The sequence below is a fragment of the Sinohyriopsis cumingii genome, chromosome 13 (assembly GCF_028554795.1).
Source record: "Sinohyriopsis cumingii isolate HCF-2022 chromosome 13, ASM2855479v2, whole genome shotgun sequence".
In the NCBI taxonomy this organism is placed as follows: domain Eukaryota; kingdom Metazoa; phylum Mollusca; class Bivalvia; order Unionida; family Unionidae; genus Sinohyriopsis; species Sinohyriopsis cumingii.
The window spans coordinates 48,065,374-48,085,637 of record NC_142973.1 but is presented as its reverse complement, the minus strand read 5'-3'; the positions used below and the strand labels follow the sequence as shown (position 1 = coordinate 48,085,637).

The window sequence follows — 20,264 nt, the reverse complement described above, 5'->3', positions numbered from 1 at the left end:
ACCAACTCATCCTCATGCACATAAAAAGGCCAATTTACAGTTGCTATTTAACTGACCATGAATAAAAAATAAGTAAACCTCTTAAATCATGTAAATGAATGCATGCAGTAAAAAACAAAATCAAATTTTTCTTGAAGTTACAAAATTGACCAAAACCCTTCACATGAAATCTCCCATATCCAAAGTACAGAAAAGATCTGCAAAGTTAGAAGGCATGCACCACAGTTCAGTTGCTGCACCAATTCACTTATTTTTTACTCTGTATATTAGTTTTGTTTGTAGCAGAGAACATAAACACTCACAAATGTAAGGAACACTTGATCAGTGCTACCAACCTAATATTGCATATACATGTAGCTGAGAAACAGTCAGCATTATGCTGCAACCAGTGCCGACCCTAAGATTTTTGATGGTACAACAGAAGTCCCCATATGTTGCACCATCATTGATAAAGAATAATACTGCATAATACCCCACCAACAAAAGGGTAGATGTCTGAATGTATTTTCTGTAGTGTTGGAGTACAAATGAGAATACGTGTACAGACATTGTTCCATCAGTACTCTCATGTAAATTTCCAACTACATAGAATTTAAACTACAATCAACTGCTTCCCAAATCAAAAAAGACTCACCCAATTCTTTCTTAGGAAAATGATTATAGTACCTGTACATTGTTGATATTACTTGAAGAGAAATTACATTTCTGGTCTCAAATGAAATGCAGATGCCAAATCGAATTTTAGTAACAGAAACCTTGACCTTGCAGATAATCCCCACTCACATCAATCTTTCTTGGGCTAAGGCAGAGACCATTAAAATTTATGTACAAATTGGTAATGTAGTACTTAAGCAATTGTCTAGCATGTAATGCACAAGCCAAATATATTTTTAGTAACAGCAACCCATTACAGGCTTTCTTGGGCGGAGGCAGATACCCTCATAAGTTATGTACAAATCTATTGTGTAGTACTTGAGTGATTGTTTGGCACTGAAATGCACAGGCCATATATATTTTTAGCAACAGCAACCTTGACCTTGCAGATACCCCCCAACATCAATCTTTCATGGGATGAGGCTGACACCATTAAAAGTTGTGTACAAATTTCTTGTTTGGTACTTGAGTGACTGGCAATTAAATGCACTAGCAAAATCTTATTTTAGAGACAACAGCCTTGACCTTTTAGCTACTGCCCCCTACCCCAATCAATGGTGTTCTTTCTAAGAACAAGGTGAAGAAATGCACTAAATTTTTTGTTTATTTCTATTACCTGGAACTTAGGTGATCATCTTGGAATGAAAAACTGCAGCAAAATATATTTTTAGCAACAGTGGCCAGACACCAAAAAATGATTTCCAGCAACTTCTGTAGGTGGGGTATAAAAAGCAAAGATCTAAGTTGAAAAACAAAGAATTCCAAAAATGTGTGTAAGTAGTGCAAAAATCTCTGAGCATCTATATATAAGGGTAATAAAATGAATATTTCAATTGTTAAGGTCAACCATGACATAAATGCAAAGAAATGAAAGTAAACCAGTGTAGTAACAAGATAATTCCACCATTGGAAAGAGATGTGGACATAATATTATTTTCCAAGTTAGGTGCAAAAACGAGACTTATTTACATGTATTACTTACTTGCAGCAAAAGAATTTGACATTGTTTTGTCCAGTTCCTTTGAAGAAAACCATAATGAAATCATACTGACCATATGGATGGACAAAAGAAGTGACCAGAAATGAAGATGGTATCCATCCCACTGATTACAGATAGAATCTACTGACACATAAACACATTAAAGTCAAATTTACATTGAAAAAGCAGATGAAGGTAGTATGATTATCCTATTATTTCTCTGGTAATGTATTGCTATGATATAAATGCAGCAAAATGTCTTTTGAAAGAAGGTTTTAATCAGTTATATTCCAGATTAACTGCTACAATGTTTCAACTGTTGAAAAAAATGGCCAATGAATGAAGCATATATGAACTCGAGTACAATTTTCAACAGCTGATGTCTTGCCATAAATTTGTTCTAGTGAACCATACCAATCATTTTAACATAATCTTTCTCATAATGACATTAAGGAAAATTTCACTTTGCAACCTGCACTGTTTTATCACCTGATAATAGTTTTGGGTATTTCATTTTTTTCTTTCTTCTCCACAACATATAAATCTGGTTAATTTCTCAATACTAATTTCACACTTAATTTTTGAGGTGTGTTACAGTGTCACATGCTTCACCTTTCATGGAGTACTACATAACTTACATTTTATGAGGCAGAGTTCATTCGCAAAATAAGATATATAGCATCTTAGAACTTAATGTGTCCTGTTTGTAATTTCGACTTTTTACTATATAAAGCCAATTTCGTCATGACAAAATGTTGGATACTTCATGAACAATCATTCTTCTACTCCCATTTTACCTCTCTAGCCTCGTCTTCTTCATCTTTATGAGATTTCAAAGTGCTCCTGAAATCAGACTTCTCTTTTTCCTTCTTCAATTTATCAAACCTAAAATAAAACAAGTGGCTCATGTAAATTAACAGTTGACCATTTTACTAAGCAGGCTTATTGTCAGAACACGCCCCTAAAGAAGTAAACTAACTACCAACCTTTATATCAAGTCAATTTTACCTATTTACTATAGTCCAAACACATTTATTTGTAACGATGAATTTGCTGGGATTAGATGGATTAGAATCTTTATACCATCAGCCTCTAATTTTCCCAGACGCTGTAATGCTCAAGTACTGTCTTTTTGAGCATCTGTAAGTACCTTTTCCAAACTCCCATACCTTAGAATAGAAGTTTATCATTGTATGCGTTTTGCTTGGCTACAGAGTCATCAGCTGCTAGTATGTCCTCGACACACAGCACCTCAGTGCTGTTGTCTGTATCATCAAACTCATAGACAAATTCATTTGAGGTGGCCCACATGGTTCTGCACCAGCAACTCCTTATTTACTTTGCTCCAGTCTACTTGGTTACTGTTGATGACCATGTCAGTACTATATGACCAGTGTGTACTATATGACCAGCACACTTGGTATTGACCATGGAGTAAGTTTTGAGAAACTATCGCCTGGTTAGAACTGCTTGTAGCATGATACTTTGCTTGGCAAGTTCAGCTTCTGTAGTCATCCTCTACTGTTTGTTTTTATGCTGCTTGATTTCAGCAAGCCAGTAATTGAGACTGACTGATCTAATTCTTCCTTATGGGAGGCCATGGTATGACTATTCAAGAGCTCGATGCTTTAGTTTAGTGTCCTCATAAAGCAAGATTTGGAAAAGTTAGTGGGAGCTCTCAGTGCTTATCAAAACACATTTTTCATAACACACACACAAAAAACACATGTGCCGCTGGCTTGCCAGGGAATAAAACTTTCAGCAACAGAAATCAGACCACAGCTCAAAACTGTGATCTCCAGGGCAATTGCAGTGAATGTAGCAATGATTGCCGATAATATTCTAATCCCTGCCAAATTGGTGCTCAGATATAACAGCCTTCAGTGTATTGTCCACAGCATTTAATGCAAGTTTATACTTTATGTATAGATTTGACAACTGTTCAACCTCTTCCTGTTAGGATATTTTTTGGGGTATAGTGATATAAGCAATGTGAGATGAAAATTTAATTGATTGGGAGAAGGGTGTGCCTTAACACCCCTGCAAACATGCACCTCAAACCTATCACTGTGGTGTACTGGTAAGATGTCAGTGATGTCAGATATCATTAGATAAGGAAAAAACAATCTTCAATAAGCTCTTCAGAAGTGAAAAATACCATGCCCTGTTTTTTTAAACATAACCTTTTTTTTCTCTTGGTGACACAAGTAATGGAGGGCTTCCCTGCATATGCTGAAGGAATGGTTATAGCCAGGGATGTTTTACTAAATACCATGTTGTCATTCTAGTAACAAATGTGCCTGAGATGACATGAGGGCAGTGCTTTCTGCTGTTGTTCTGACTGCAAAAGAGCTACTAACCCTTGCTGCTTGCTGGATGGCTCAGTGTGCTCTGGGTGGCACCAGTGCTTGATGTCTGTCTGCTTTGATTCCTTATTCCATCCCAATCTGAACCATACATATTAACCCCAAAGAAGCGTAATACTCCTGCATCAGCTGTTTGCTGCACGCATTGTGAGTGGTACCAAATCACTGCATTTCTAGTTACCTCAGGATTGGCAGGCTATATGTATGATTGATTCTTGTTCCTTGTTTATCTCTGATTGCTCCCCCATGATTTTATATAATGCAAGTTTTAATTGTGGAAGCCAAAGATGGTTAGAGTGGCTGTGAAATCCTAATGTTTGTGCATAGATATTCAAGCCCGCACACTGGATAGTGTCTCCAATAGCAAACATCGATTCAAAGCTAGCTGTAAAGCTATTGTACAAAACATCAAAGGAATCCCAGCGTTAGTAAACAGATGCATTTGATGCAGTAGTTCCCCTGACTGAAATGGCAACATTGGTTGTTAAGTACATGACTATGATATCTTAAATAGCTGAGCATGTGTAAATGTCTTTTTACATGCATGGTTGTATTGCTTTTCTGTAACTGTAGTTTGTTTCCAATAACAACTGGCCTGCCCATCTTAAAGACAAAGTGCCAAGGACAAAAGAGCTGGCTTTGGCCAGAGCAAGCAGTGGGAAATCAAACTCAAGTTTTTTTTATTCTGCTAAATTGGCTGGTTGGGTAAGGAGAGTAGAGATGTCCACCACATGCTTTTAAGGTTTCTGGCAACATCACAGAACATAACCAGGTTATTTGGGTCTGCATTAATAGCTCATTTGCTAAAAGCTGCAAGGTCAGTCTTGGACAAGTAATTGGTGAGGTCAAGTATGCTTATTGTTTCTGATGAAATGGTAATACCATGTGAGATGCCCGTACTTGAAATACTTCAGGAGTCCAACTATATCCACCAACACTGTTTGTCAGGATGATGAATTTACACAATACCAAAACAAAGAGTTTATCTCCAGATAACGTTGATCAAGAGATAGTGTTGTGTAAAGCTATGTGATGCACTCAAGCATCTTGTACTCTGTGATGAACAGGTGGCCTCAAACTGGCTCACTGGTCTTTTTTAATTGGTAGTTTTGGAGTAGGTTAGTAGTAGTGAATGGGGGGTTATGTTCCATTGCTTTGCAAAAATACAATACTTATTCCAGAGGTAATGCAATGCTGGTTTAATTCGATATCATGGGACTGTGGTGTTTCAGGCAGGGTAGTCCTGGCCATCATGCTGAGGTGATCGTTTAACATTTCCATGGCCTTTTGCTGCTGATGGCACCAAGGGTTAATGATAGTGCTTTCTTTGCACCTACAACAGCCATTTCAATAGCAATGAGGGCACACGAAGCAATGCCCCTGGTGACTTCTCTAACCAGTGCCCTGGTAGCTGCCCTTACAATGGCTTAGATGAGATCACTCCGTCCATTACCATAGTGTACTTGAAAAATCAGTCAGCATATGTTGACAAGTCCTAATTGTACAATGTACTGTGGACTCTATTACAAGCTGAAAAGGTAATACTGATGCGTGGACTTTTGCAAGGCAAATATACTGGCAGAGGTGGTGCAGATGCTGGGAGCTAGCAAGGACTCTAGTCTGAAGTAAAGCTTTAGAGCACATAGCCAGGACTAGTCAGCTTTATCGCTGGTGCTCAAGTCCACGTAGAAGCTGCCCACAGCACTGCATGCAAGATATACATAGATCATGGTGGTCATCTGCACGTTGTAAACTAACTGAAAATGGCTTTTGTGGAGTTTACTGCATCTTTGCTACCCTAGGTTCTTATATGATAACTCTATGTATACCTTGGTGTACCAAGCAGATATTTCTGTGCTTCAGGTCTGTGAATTTCATTGGATGCGGCAATAAGCCAACACATCCAATCAAAATTGTTCAAATTTGTAAATTGTTCTACATGACTGAGACAAGTGGAGCAAACAACTTGAATGGCCTGATAAATAATAAAATTTTTACTGCTGGTCCATGTTTGTACAAATACCTTTCATTCAAATATACCTGTAAAGGCATCCCTCTGGTACTTATACGTTCGATGTTAAACTTACAAAGTATCATTTTATAACAAGGGAGGCAACTCATGAAATCCAATAGATGTCACTAGGACAAAGCACAGAAATATCTGCTCAATATGCCAAGGTGTAGACAGTGTATTCATACTGGAACCTTGGGTAGCGAAGATCGGTTTACTATGGCAAGTGATCCCATCAGCTGATGCAGGCTTGAGTTTGTGATGTTGACATGGTAGGCAGTGGAACTGACATCTACTGCTGCAGGAAGGGTTGGTTCATAGGCAAAAATTCTAAATTTGGTCCCATCATCCTTCAGGGCAGTAATCTTTTTAATGGACTCTATTTCATAAGCACTGGTATCCATTTCATAGGCACCCTTTGGCAGTTTTATGGTCTTCCTAGTGGTGCTACTGACAGAGGAAAACACAAAGTATGATGGCAAAAGGCCAAGGGCTGATGTTTTGCCAGCTATAGTAGAATGCCAAGGGCTGATGTTTTCTGCCATCTATAGCAGACTTGGAGAAATGCCAATGCAATTTCATGCTCATGCCCCTTGGGGGCCTCAAATGATGTTGGAAAGTCAACATCTACTCAGAGCTTTCTTGAGATCACAGACACCATCTGTATTGTCCTGGGTGTGATATGCTCTTGAATGACATGGGGCTCTATGATCATTTTTGACTTGTACTTGGATGGGAGTTGTTTAATGCAATGTGCAGCCTTTTCAATGATGAGGTGGTTTTAACCCTTGTGTCATTTATGACCTGCTTTACACCTCCCACCTCTTCACAGGTCTCCTTGGTGTCCAATGCACCATGGGTTGTGGTCTCAGCAGTGGCCTTGACTGGTTTTACACAAGGTGAAAATCTCTTTTCAAACTCATCAGCATGTTTTGAGATAATGGGTATTTAGCATGTCATGTCTTGCTATGGTTGGCCACATACTCCTCCAGTATTTATATCTGGTCTTTTGTGCTTGACATTTTGGTAAATGACATAATCTTTGAAAGCTTTTGAACACCTTTAAATGTATTTGCAAGATTTCAATTTGACACTACCCAGGGGGCCCTGAGTGGCCGAGTGGTCTAAAGCGCTCTCCATTACGGATCACTGCCATCTCACCTCTGTCTGCGTGGGTTCGAGTCTCGGATTCAGCCAATGTGGATATGTGAGAAAGCTTGCCAGTAGCTTCTCGTGGGTTGGTGGTTCTTTCCGGGGTTTTCCCGGGTTCTTCCTCCGCCATTAATACTGGCCGCCATGTATGGCCTATCATGTGCTGAAAAATGGCGTTAAACCCTACAACAACAACAACAACAATGACACTACCCACACCACCTTATCAAGGCCAGCCCCAAACTTTACTGGACCTGTGCTTGTCAAGTTGATGGTGGCTAAACCATGAAGTATAATACTACCTCATAAAAGTAACAATAAAACTCATGCCAGTCCATGTTGGTGGCACAGCATGTAGTTTGCATGTTCTGCAGGCCATAGACATCTGTCCTGAGGAACAGGACCACCATATATGCATTGTTGCAAACTACCATTGGTATCTGGGTCAAGCATCATCCTGTCACAGACAATAATGTTGCCTTGACTGTGGTCTTCACCTGGGGCCTCTTCATCACTGAAGATAACTGTCATATTGTTTTTAATGGCGACAAATATTCTGTCGCTTTATTTTCACTTATGCCATTTTCTGACCAACTCAGATATGGCAGCTTTGTTGATTTGCCAAGGATGTCAAAGCATTCCTGGCTATAAAAGTTATCTGGATATATAAAAGATAGCTGTTATCACTTTCTGCCTATGGGATGATTCATTCTGTTGTACCTTTATTCAGGTATCAAATAAGAAATACCACAAGGGTTAAAATAGAATGTCTGACAATTTTTGTCTTTTCTTACCAGCATCTTTTCACCATCTTGCTTAGAAGAATATATCTAAATATTCAGATGCGGTAAACATTTTTATAAACAAGGTCACAAAATAGAGTGATTCTTTCAATTTTGCTTTCATTTATATAATCTTAAGGTAGACCAGCTAAAAGCCATTATTCACACCTGACAAGTACCCAAAATGTGGGTGGAAGAACCTCTTTTTTTGCTGTAGCCTGACTAGCTAGATAGGTATTATGTGATCATGCTAGGGAAATGAGTTATGAAAAGCTTATTGTAAGTTAATCATGTTATGTTTGGGCACTGTATGCTATGATATATCAACTATTCTAAACTACAGCTTATCTATGACTGTGTGTTCTGCTCACCAATCATACTGCAAGCACCATGTGAATCATATTGATATTTCTCACGTTATACCTCTCTATCAACAGTTACTGAAATAACAACTGAACTAAAACAACAAAATGGATAGTGAAGAGCAGTGTTACACAACAGAAGATTAAGTAAGAATGGGACAAGATGCCTTAATTCACCTTTAATAACAGGGCCCCGAGTGGCCGAGTGGTTTAAAACGCTCTCCGTTACGGATCACTGCCATCTCACCTCTGTCTGCGTGGGTTCGAGTCTCGGATTCAGGCAATGTGGGTATGTGAGAAAGTTTGCCAGTACCTTCTTGTGGGTCGGTGGTTCTTTCCAGGGATTTCCCGGGTTCTTCCTCCACCATTAATACTGGCCACCATGTATAGCCTATCGTGTGCTGAAAAATGGCGTTAAACCCTACAACAACAACAACAACCTTTAATAGCATGGCCTCATCATATGAGTAGATCAAGTTATGGAAGTATGGTCAGACTTGTGTCTTTACAGAGGGCCTTTAAAAGCGGTAATTAGTCATGTCTTTATTTCTTACTTTGAGATAATTATTATGAAACATGCATTTGTGCATTCCACTTACTTGCTTTCTGTTTTATTAACTTTTCTAAGAACAGGTTTAACACTGAAAAGAAAGAACAATTTGTTGTTAGAGCAATTTATGAGTAACACTTCTATATCTTTAAACATGAAGTTAAACAAAAATACAGGCCTTCTATTTCTAAAACAAAATTACGTTGGTCAACAACACTTTGAGCTTTTAAGTTTTCTTTGTGCTTGAAAGATTCTTGTATGCAAGTCAAAGCTTGAGGCTATAACCCAGTTCGATAACATGATTTACCTTCCTTAAAGAATAACTGCAAGAGTTATCATTCTTGCAATCAGCGTACATTAATTACTTCGAGGGAGCATTGTAACAATACATTTAAACAAAGGAAAAGGCTATCCATCAAATTTAAATGTTACATGTATGTAACATAAACGCTCTGAAAAATACCATTCTTTACTTTAATCACAAAACATCGACTGATTTAAAACCTCTGGTGCTTTTGAAATTGTCTTTCAGCAGGAAATAAATTGTAAAATGTTTCATTTGCTCTTACTTTAAGATTTATAAGTGAGTCAATTGCAATGAAACATAATAATTTATTACTATCAAACTGGATCACGTTCAAACAATTTGGACTTCATGCTTAATAACATGAATCTTTGAACTAGATTTAAAGTGTATTTTAGTAGAATTGTATGTGTAGTTTGTTTGCTTACATAAATGTTTACCCTAGTTTTGTTTCAAATGATGGAAAGTTTGCCTAAACTTGAGGATCCGTAAATTTTAAATATGTGCGAGAAAGAGAAACAAATGTCATTTATAAATTTGCCAAAGCACTTATCCTTCCTTTCTGGTAATGAATAACTAAATCTTGAAAATACAAATTACCCATAACAACAACAACAACATAGCAAGCTTATGAAGAAATATGGGGTTGTAATTTATGTGAGTACATCGAAGAAAACTAATATATATTAAGATTGAAATAAAATATATATGAACCTGTTTCCTTGCAATTTGTTATAAAGAAGTTAACTTACTGTCTAGATATGAAATGCAAGTGTAAAATCTATTTTTAATAACAATGACCTTGAACTTCAAATTACTGAAACAGTCTTTCTTAGGTAAACTGATTATAAACATATCAATGGTACTGAATGTATGCAATGCCCAAATCTATTTTAGTGCCAGTACATTTTACCTTGGAGCTACTGATACCCTAACAAATAAGGTTCTTCTTTTGCCTAAGGATAACAAATGGATTCAATATTTTGTGGAATTCTGTTTTCTAAAACTTAAGTTATCATTCAGAAATGAAATACATAGGTAAACCTATTTTACGAAACAGTGCCCTTGGGCTAAGGAAAATACATGGACAAAGATGCACTTAAATCCATTCACTACAACTTAAGATTATATCCAGAAATGAAAAGCATTGGCAATATTTATTTTTAGTAACAGTGGCAGCAAAACAAATAGGATTCTTTCTTGTGCTAAGAGAAATATATATCCACGTTGCACATTTAAATGTTTACTAGAATTTAAGCTATCGTCTAGAAATGACTGCATAAGCAAAATTTATATTTTACATCAGCACCAATTTTATTTTAACAACAGTGACAATGAATTTGGAACTAATTATGTCCTAATGATAGGATTCTTCCTGGGATTCAGGGAAGCAGATATAACAAGTTGCAATGAAATCTGTCTACCACCAGAAACCAAAACTGCAACCACGCTCCTCCACGGTGATTGTAAACATTATAGACTGCATCTGTCATAGGTGGAGCATACAAATCATTTCTGTGTAAAGTTCTTATTGATATTTTACCAAACTAACAGCATCATGATCGTACAGTACAAAGGATACTTACAATTTTCCCCTAGAGTCATTTACTTTCAATGTTAATTCATTTATCTGTAAAGAAAAGAAAAAGGCATTTCAAGATTAGAAATTTCACTAACTTATTTGTGCATATACCCTAGAATGCAGACACTAAAAAACAGCATCCTCTGTGCCAAAATCTTCATTATATACATTATTGGCAACTAATACACGAGGGCTGTTCCAGTAAAACATACCTGGGACCCAGGGAAGGCACTTTCAATATGGAGTACTCACCCATAGATCCAATTTAGAATTTTCTTTTCATTTTAGTATGAACTATGTGAATCAAAGTACCCTGGTGTATATTTTTAAAAAACTGCCTTCTCTGGGTACCATGTATGTTTAAATGGAACAGCCCTGATATACACAAAGGTAATTTAGCAATTTTAAACTTTTGGCTTCTCAAAAATTGTCTCCCAGCAATAATGGTAAAATTTCTAAAGCTCATGCATTTAGCTGAATTCTGACATAACAGATTCCTCAACTGAATGTAACAGAATATTCTATGCATACTACAGACTTTTCCCTTTTTTCATATAGCATTTTGTGTAGGCAAAACCCATGTGCCCAAAATCAACTTTGAATAAATGAACAAAATTAATTTGTATGTTACTTATCAGTTGTAACAGCACCTATATCTGACAGCAAGATTTTGTACACTAATGAAAACTTTTATTGCAAAGATGCTTTCTCTAAATCTTGGTCAAATTCTGTCTGGTAAATTCTAAAAAGTCATTTGAAGCTTTTTTGTACTTTTAGAAATGTCAAAAGCTCTGATGGTGAATCAGCATCCTTTGTAAAAAATATTAAAGGCCTCCATACACAAATGCTACTCTTGGATAATTTAGGACAAGCCATTAAATTTTCTTAGTAGTGATGACCATATCTGATGGCAGATCGGAATCATTGGTACAAAACAAAAAGGTCTTCATGCCAGTATACTTTCTGCCAAAGCTGGTAAAATTATTTTCTTTAAAAATGAATTTAAAGGTTTTTCTATTTTTTTTATAATGGCAGCCATATCCGACTGCAGACCAGCATCATCTGTAAACAATATTGAAGGCCTTCTTGTCTGGATGCTTTACATTAAATATGGTTATACTCTATTGTCTTTTTTTTAAATAGAAAAAGTCAATTAAGAGTTTTAATAGTTTTGATTTTCCGGCCATATTTGATGATGGATGAGCATCAATTGTACAATTTTAAAGGCCTTATGCCAGAATGCTTTCTGTCAAATTTTGTTCAGTAGTTTTGGTAAGATACCATTTCAAGGTTGTTCCAATTTCTGTAACATGACTATATTGAATGGCAGATTGGTTTCATTGATACAAACTTGAAATGCCTTCATGCCAGAATGCTCTCTGCAGAGTTTGGTTGAAACTGAGCTAAAAACAGATCATTCAAAGGGAACAAGATATTTTAATTAAACTGACCTCTGTCTCTTGTCTGCGGATTTTAAATTCCCAATCATAAACTTCCTCCTCCAGTTGAGCAACTTTGGCATGCAGAGCTTTGCATAATTTTTTAAGACCATCTGCAAGAAGATATTACATGTACAAGCCTTTTCTGAATTCCTGTACAACTTCATTATGAATAAATATATGTCATCGTATTACATGATACAAGACTTAGACATAGAACATTTAATTATTTCATGAATTTCAGAAATCCTTGAAAACAAAAACTGTGCAAAATATACATGAGCATGTAAATACAAATATCAACCAGCTAAAACATCAAGAGCAAAAGATTAATCTTTAAGTCAGTACCATTCAAACTCTTATTAGAATAGCACCAAAAAAAACATTTCAAAATACAATAAATGGCAGTAACAATGGCAATAATTAAGAAAAGGTTCTTTGCTGATATTCTTGTAATTAAGAACTTTCTTAGATTGATATAAATGACATTGACATGCTTTATAAGTTATTAAATCAAAACACCATGACAAATTATAGAGCAACATCATGGAGTAAGTGTTGCACTGTAAGCAGCTTGTGGCACAAAATATATTGTTCATCTTTATAATCATATCTACTGAAACACAAGAAAACTCTTCTATAAAATAAAAGTGAAAACAAGAGACCAAAGTGGGTCTAAGATCACTCCTCGTCAGACATCTGCCTAACAGACAAATGCTAAATTAGTTTTCCAAAAAATATTGGTAAGGATAATTTCAGTGCATTGGTAATCAAAGCAATTGTTACAAGGCATCTCATATTTCTTTTTGTATCTTCACTAATATTTGACAGTACATCAGCATTATTTTCCTATACTGAAAGGTGTTATATCTGAATTTTTTACTGCAATGTTGGTCAATATCTGTTCACCAGTTTAGTTTCAGAAAGTTCATTACCAGGTTTAATTTTAAATTTTGGTTGCCAAATCTGGTGGCAGATCAGCATCATCTGTACAAATCTGAAAGGACTTTAAACTAGGATACTTTCAGACATTTGTGGAAGATCAGTAGTTTTGAGAACCTGTTAAGATTATTATATTTTTAGTAATGATGGTAATATCTGAAGTTTGGTTTAGCATCACTTGGATAAATGTTAAAGTCCTCTGAGCTAGAACACTTTTCTATCTTTCTGGTGAAATTCTTTTTGGCAGTTTTTGAGTACTTGTTTAATTTTTAGTAATGGTGGCCACTTTACAGGCCCTCATTCAAGGAAGCTTTGATTAAATTTAGTCAAATTCTGTTCAGTGACCTTTGTGAAAAAGTTTTTTAAAGGATTTTCTACTTTTTGTAATGGTGGAAATATTTGTTACATTTTAGCATCATTTGTTTCTATTCACAAGACTTTCATTCAATTTTCTGTCAAATTTCTCAAATGATGTTAAGTGTTTTGTAAGGAGTCATTTGATTGTTTTTCTGTTTTTAGTAATGGTGGCAATATTTGATGGTAGATGAGCATCGTCTGTATAAAATTGAATGGCCTTCTTGCGAGGAAGCTTCCCTGCCAAATTTGGTAAATTTTATTCAATGGTTTTGAGATGGTGCCATTGATATGTTTATTTGGTTTTTAGTTACAACAACCATATTGGATAGCAGAATTGTACCATTTATATAAATCTGGAAAACCTTCATGCCAAAATGCTGTCAAGTTTAGCTGAAATTGGTACAGCATTTTAGTAAGAACTGGAAATAATAATTTTGACAGATACAAGATGTATAAGTGCACTAAAAATATCATAAGCTCACTTAACTTTAGTGCCAGGCAAGACAAAAGCTTGCAACTTAAACAAGATTTAGGCCAACTTAAGAAATTCAGAATCCATGCACTCTGTGTATTCTTACGATTTAAAAAAAAAGGGTAAATTATTTGTACAAAACAATGAATGCATGTGCACAATATTTTTTCCTACATAATGCACAGACAGATATGGCTAAACATCATGCAACATTTTTGTGTGGTATATAAAAGATGAGGTTTTGCATCTTGAAACATTAAATTAATTCCCACGTTTTGTTACTCATGTTGAAATATCCTAAGATATCCTAATGATCATTAAATGATGGAAAGATGATGGCAAATATTGTGACCTAGTACCAGATCTGGGCTGGTTACACATAAAATAAACATATAAGTGTTTTTTTTTATTTTTATAGTGACTTCAACAAGAACAGCACTGGGGTGTTTGAGGTATAATGGTTTTAAGTCTTTCCCACGTTTAATATGTCTAGTAAAAATTTCAGGGACGACTGCATGGAGGTAAAACTCATTCAACATGGTGACTATACTTTCCCAAAATTCACTGTAAAAATAATATGTTCTACTGAACGTCCTTCTAAGTTGCATAACTTCTCAAAGTGCAAATATTAAAGTCATTATCTCATTTGCCTGTATCTTATTGACTGTGTGCAATTTCATCTATATAGTTGTTGCCAATATGGCAAAAACCAGTCGAAGTTTGGTGCTTCCCCAACAGGTTCATATATATTTTATTTCAATCTTAATATATATTAGTTTTCTTCGATGCACTCACATAAATTCTAACCCCATATTTCTTCACAAGCTTGCAATGTTATTGTTGTTGTTGTTATGGGTAATTTGTATTTTCAAGATTTAGTTTTTCATTACCAAAAATGAAAGGATAAGTGCTTTGGCAAATTTATAAATGACATTTGTTTCTCTATTTCTCCCGCATATTTAAAATTTACGGCCCCTCAAGTTTATGCAAACTTCCCATCATTTGAAACAAAACTAGGGTAAACATTTATGTAAGCAAACAAACTACACATATAATTCTACTAAAATACACTTTAAATCTAGTTCAAAGACTCATGTTATTTAGTGTGAAGTCCAAATTGTTTGAACGTGATCCAGTTTGATAGTAATAAATTATTGTTTCATTGCAATTGACTCACTTATAAATCTTAAAGTACGAGCAAATGAAACATTTTACAATTTATTTCCTGCTGAAAGACAATTTCAAAAGCACCAGAGGTTTTAAATCAGTCAACATTTTACGATTCAATTAAGGAATGGTATTTTTCAGAACGTTTATGTTATGTACTTGTAATGTTTAAATTTGATGGATCGTCTTTTCCTTGGTTTAAATGTATTGTTACAATGCTCCCCTGAAGTAACTAATGTACGCTCATTGCAAGAATGATAACTCTGTCGTTATTCTTTAAGGGAGGTAAATCATGTTATCAAACTGGGCTATAGCCTCAAGCTTTGACTTGCATACAAGAATCTTCCAAGCAGAAAGAAAACTTAAAAGCCTGAAGTGTTGTTGACCAACGTAATTTTGTTTTAGGAATAGAAGGCCTGTATTTTTGTGTCTCAAGATTTACAGCTATTACAGTAGTAGTCAACAAAAAGACCTAAAAACTGTCAAGTTTACACACTGGCCCATTGATAAGCTGACCCCTCTTCTTCCAGGCCTTTATTCTTTTCTAATTTATTCAGCTTATATGCGTGTATATATGGTACCCAAGGAACTACACAAGGCCACATGCTATCTATATGACTTCGACCTTGCTTATTTGAAGTACATGGGTATGGGAGCATAAACTAAGGGCTACGAAGAGAAAACTTGCTGAACATCTGGAAATTTTTGAAGCACTATCCTTGATTTCCAAGTCTTATAGTATAAAGTTAAAAAATCATGGGAAGTAAATGTAGAAATATGGCACAAAATTTTTCCCCAAATACATGCTCAAGGGATAAATACCTTTTTCTCGTAAAATACAAAATTTAATGAGATAATGTCGATTTCTAACTGGTTATGTCAGAATGAGGATGTAACTGACAAAATTAGGTAGGGGCTGAGGGGGCTGCATGCCTGGAACATATACATTCATATTAATCTGTCTTGCTGTTGCTTTTATTTTTTTTCTTCATTTCTATAGTCTGGAGATCCATTTGATATAAATTAAGAAAATTGGTGCTAGTCCATTCATTGTCTTATAAATTAAGAAAATTGGTACCAGTCCATTCATTGTCTTGAAGATATAAAAACTGATAGGCTCAATTAGTAAAGGAATAAAACCATGCAATACATACTGCACAAGTGTCTCACATGCCATAAACTTTACAGATACTGTACTCTCTCCCTCTCTCTTCAAATACTTTATAAAATACTAAAATTTCAGGATCAATCATAAGGAATAATTTTATCAAATTATTAGTAAAACAAAGCAAGCTTTTTCCCCTGCCAAAACATACACAAAACTGCTTTGTTCACTAACTTTCTAAGCATTTTTCATTTTTCACAAGACCCTGTAGCAACATTTGGCTATTATGAATGTACACAGCAATTTTATGAAGAAAATTATTAGAAATACATGCACTGTCCTTTATGGCAAGAGTGTGATCGCTGGTCAGTGCTATACATAAATAAAACATTTTGAATGAAAACCAAAATAGGTGTCAGAGGTAATCAACTTAAGTTGATGAAAATGTAAACAATGTTCGTAAAACAAAAATCAAGTTATACAAGTTGTATTATTTACTATAATTCATGTTGTCTTAAAATGCTCAAATTAATATGTACCTTTTTATGGTAATAAACTCAGAAGAGCTTGTTAGCCACCATATCTATAATCACTGAGAAAAGGGTGCCAGAACAGAGGAGAAAAGCACTGGTTTTATAATGGCTGTTCAAATCTTGGCTTTTTTTAATGGATATTTTCCTTTAGTGAAAGCTGTCCTGAATAACAATTAAATACAAATTTTGGGAAGAGAGTGGGGCCTCTTTTATTTACACAAATTTTATTTCAATCAGATAAGGGGACAAAACTGGGTTCTATCCTACGTTGTCCTTTCACTTTGAAATAAGTACAAATATAAGATTCTATTTATCACACGACAAAAATTTTTGGTTTATTTCATGCAAACAAAGAATAATGTGTTTAAATGAATTTCAATGATATTAGGATACCTGCCATTACCACTTTACATTAAATGACATCATAACATCATTTATAATGTCATGAGATGTTAGTATATGTTTTAAAATGTTATATACAGAAAATCGTAATACATTAAAATAAAAAATTATTTGTTAACATAAATACCATAGTAGCTATGTGATAAACTATAATTTCTCACAGTATTTATTCACTCATTTCACACAATACTGCAGCAGCTCCACATTATGTTTGTTGTTATTTGCATAAATGTCAAAAATAATGATACCAAATAATTTATTGTAGATCTGACAGGAACAGACCTAATACATAAGAACAAAGACATATTGGGGTGGGAAGAAAAGTTCTGAAAAAGCATTCGCAAAATTTGAACTAGAAGCCAAGAATCAAAGAACAGATTATATGAAGGATTTATTGGCAAAGGTTAAAAACTAAATAACTGAAAAATGACAAAACAGAGACAAAGGAAAAATGATATACAAGATAACTGCATCAACCACTATACTTCTGAAGCAATATATTTAAACAAAAGGGGAAAGTGCAGATGTAAAGGAAAAAATGCAGGTACAATTGCAGGAGTTGCTTGCAAGTTTATTTTCCAAAATAAAATAGCAAAACAAGGCCTGTAAAAAGTGGGTATTAAAAGCAAAATGTGTGCAAAAACACAAAAATGTTTAGAACAGAATTTACTGTATCTGAATAATTAAATAAAAGCTAAAAATGACAATTGATACATCGACTACATCAATCAAAAAGGTCACTGGGCAAGACAAGCACAATGCAGGTGAAAACCATTGGAGATGCATTTGGTAAAATAAATTTTACCGCCATCAAGCCCATCAAGTGTCAAGGGCTCAACACGCTCATTGATGTACTGCTCCTTCTCCAATGCCTTGGCTAGTGCTTCACTTTTAAGGTCCTCAGCAGCTTTTTGCATGATCAATTTCTACAAGAACCACAAAAAACTGAGAAACTGCTCTAAACAAGGGATAGGATACCAGTCTAGCTTACTTTGAGATTGAGAACCATGCAGTAACCACTAGAGACAAGTACTAGTGAAACATACTTTGAAACTGAAAATCATGCAGTTTTCACACGTTTTTCATATTCAATAACATGGCCATGATTTTTGTCTGAAACATGCATATATATTTTAAGCTATCAGAGCTTCTTCAGTCAAAACATTATTGGTCTAATTTGTAATCAAATTAAAAGGTGAAGAATGCACACAGTTGTTAGAAAGGTATGACATACAAAATAAATGCAAACAAATCAGTTTACCAGACCTGTTTCTATAAAAATGTATAAATTATTTCTAGGAAAATTTCTTGGCTCAAAGTAGGTTTTGCATCCCTGAGAAGCAAACTGCAAGAACAAAATTGTATTAAAAACACAATGTCAACTGAAACAACAACCTAAGAACATTTTAAACAGATTTACTTATGTAAGAAATCGGATATTTCAAATAACTATCAGTAATGAGGAAAATCTTTTATCAACCAACTAAACATCTCCAAAGAAATTTGTAATAATGACTGAACTGCTGTGGTTTGAAATTCAATTTGTTATTAATATTAGATGTGGCGTTTACAGCTTAAGTACCTTATATGTGTGCACATAAATCTGAGTTGCACAAAGGTTTCCCCATTTTTTGAAGGATCAAGGCATTTCCAAGTCATCAGATATAAAGTTTTAAGTATCAACCAAGATTTCTTTGCTGGACTGTAGCTTGACTTCACAGGCTTAGACTTGCATTCAACTCTTCATATACTTCACCATCAGTTCCATACAGAAAATACACAAATGGATATTCAATTATCTTCTGTATGGCTTAACATTAGTTAAACCTGCACACTGGAACATGGAATTAAATCTGTCATCAACATGTAAACAAGCCATGTTTATTTTTTATTTTTTTTTTGGGGGGGGGATTCGAATTGCAGTCCTGATGAACAGTTTGTATTTTATTCCTATTTTTCATACAAACTATGGCCAGAATGTAGCTGTAAACAGGTCTGGTATACCTGCATTAACATTAAATGTTAATTATTCTTTTGTTTTTAAACTTCTTGAGAAAAATGTAGGCATTACAAGCATAAAATTACTCAGGACTCAATATTAATTCAGAATAATTCTTGTTCACAGTACAATACGTAATACTGTTGTCAATCTATATTCATGTTCCACTGGACTAATAAAAATTAGAAAAGTTAATAACTAAATCATACCTATGAGATGTTAAATGTCACAGATAAACACTGGTTTAGCAAAATCAAGGAGTTACTAAACCTGCCAAGTTGAAACTTTATGATCTCACAAAATCAGTATTGATCAGTGAGTGACTTGATGCCCAATGGTTCTGATTTACTTCTTTTCTAACTGGCTTCATCCTAAGTTTGTCATATCCAGCCAAACAAAATTATGTGGTTAGGGTTTTCTAGATGCATGGTTACTCTCAACCACACCACATTTACATCATAGGAATTCCATTGCTTCTATTTAAATTAGCCAATCAGAACTGTTAAGTTAGTACGTGCTTTTAAACCTCTGCAACATTGTTAAAAAAAATTCAGATTTTACATAAAATAATAAATGACTATTGTTTATTTCACTGCATTGTGAACTGAGTGGTGAAGGTGTGTGGAAACAGGTATCTTCTAGGAGTTTGAACAGAAAATGTCCTTTAAGTTTCAAATGAGATGGAAATTGTGCCTTGAATTTTGCATGATTGGCTTCAATATTTAATAAAATTATGATGATTAAGTTGCATGAATTTTCTTTGTGACTAAATCGGGTCATCACCTACGAGAACATAAAAGTATTTTTGTACTAATGATCTTAACTAAGCAACTAATGACCTTGAAAGTATATGATAATGTGCCGATTAATTTTTAGAAAACAATTGATCAAATAAGCATGATGGTGCAGTCTGTTATCAAATTTATAATACCACAAAAATGAAAATGTTCATAATCTACTGCTTACTAAAACAGTAGTGAGCTGAATGCACTTATATGGATACAGTGTCAAACTAGGGCTACAAACTGATACAATTTTATTATGTAACAAATTTGAATACCAATTGATCATGTATGTAACTTCTACAGAGCTCATGGCTAGAAAAA

General features: G+C 34.8%; 1 protein-coding gene across 17 annotated transcripts in view; it reads right to left on the bottom strand.

Annotated features, from left to right (window-relative positions):
* LOC149785499 (uncharacterized) overlaps positions 1–20,264 on the bottom strand; it is a 207,307-nt gene that overhangs the window by 9,769 nt on the left and 177,274 nt on the right. For 15 of the 17 annotated variants that reach the window (XM_089979287.1, XM_089979294.1, XM_089979300.1 and 12 more), the window contains 4 exons: positions 12,194–12,294; positions 10,747–10,790; positions 8,906–8,947; positions 2,431–2,518 (listed from right to left, as the gene is read on the bottom strand). In XM_089979287.1, coding sequence (XP_089835413.1) covers positions 2,431–2,518; positions 8,906–8,947; positions 10,747–10,790; positions 12,194–12,294 — 275 coding nt within the window. Of the gene's footprint in view, positions 1–2,430; positions 2,519–8,905; positions 8,948–10,746; positions 10,791–12,193; positions 12,295–17,964; positions 18,910–20,264 lie in introns of those variants that run through there. The other 2 variants (XM_089979289.1, XM_089979303.1) reach the window with 2 other exon arrangements.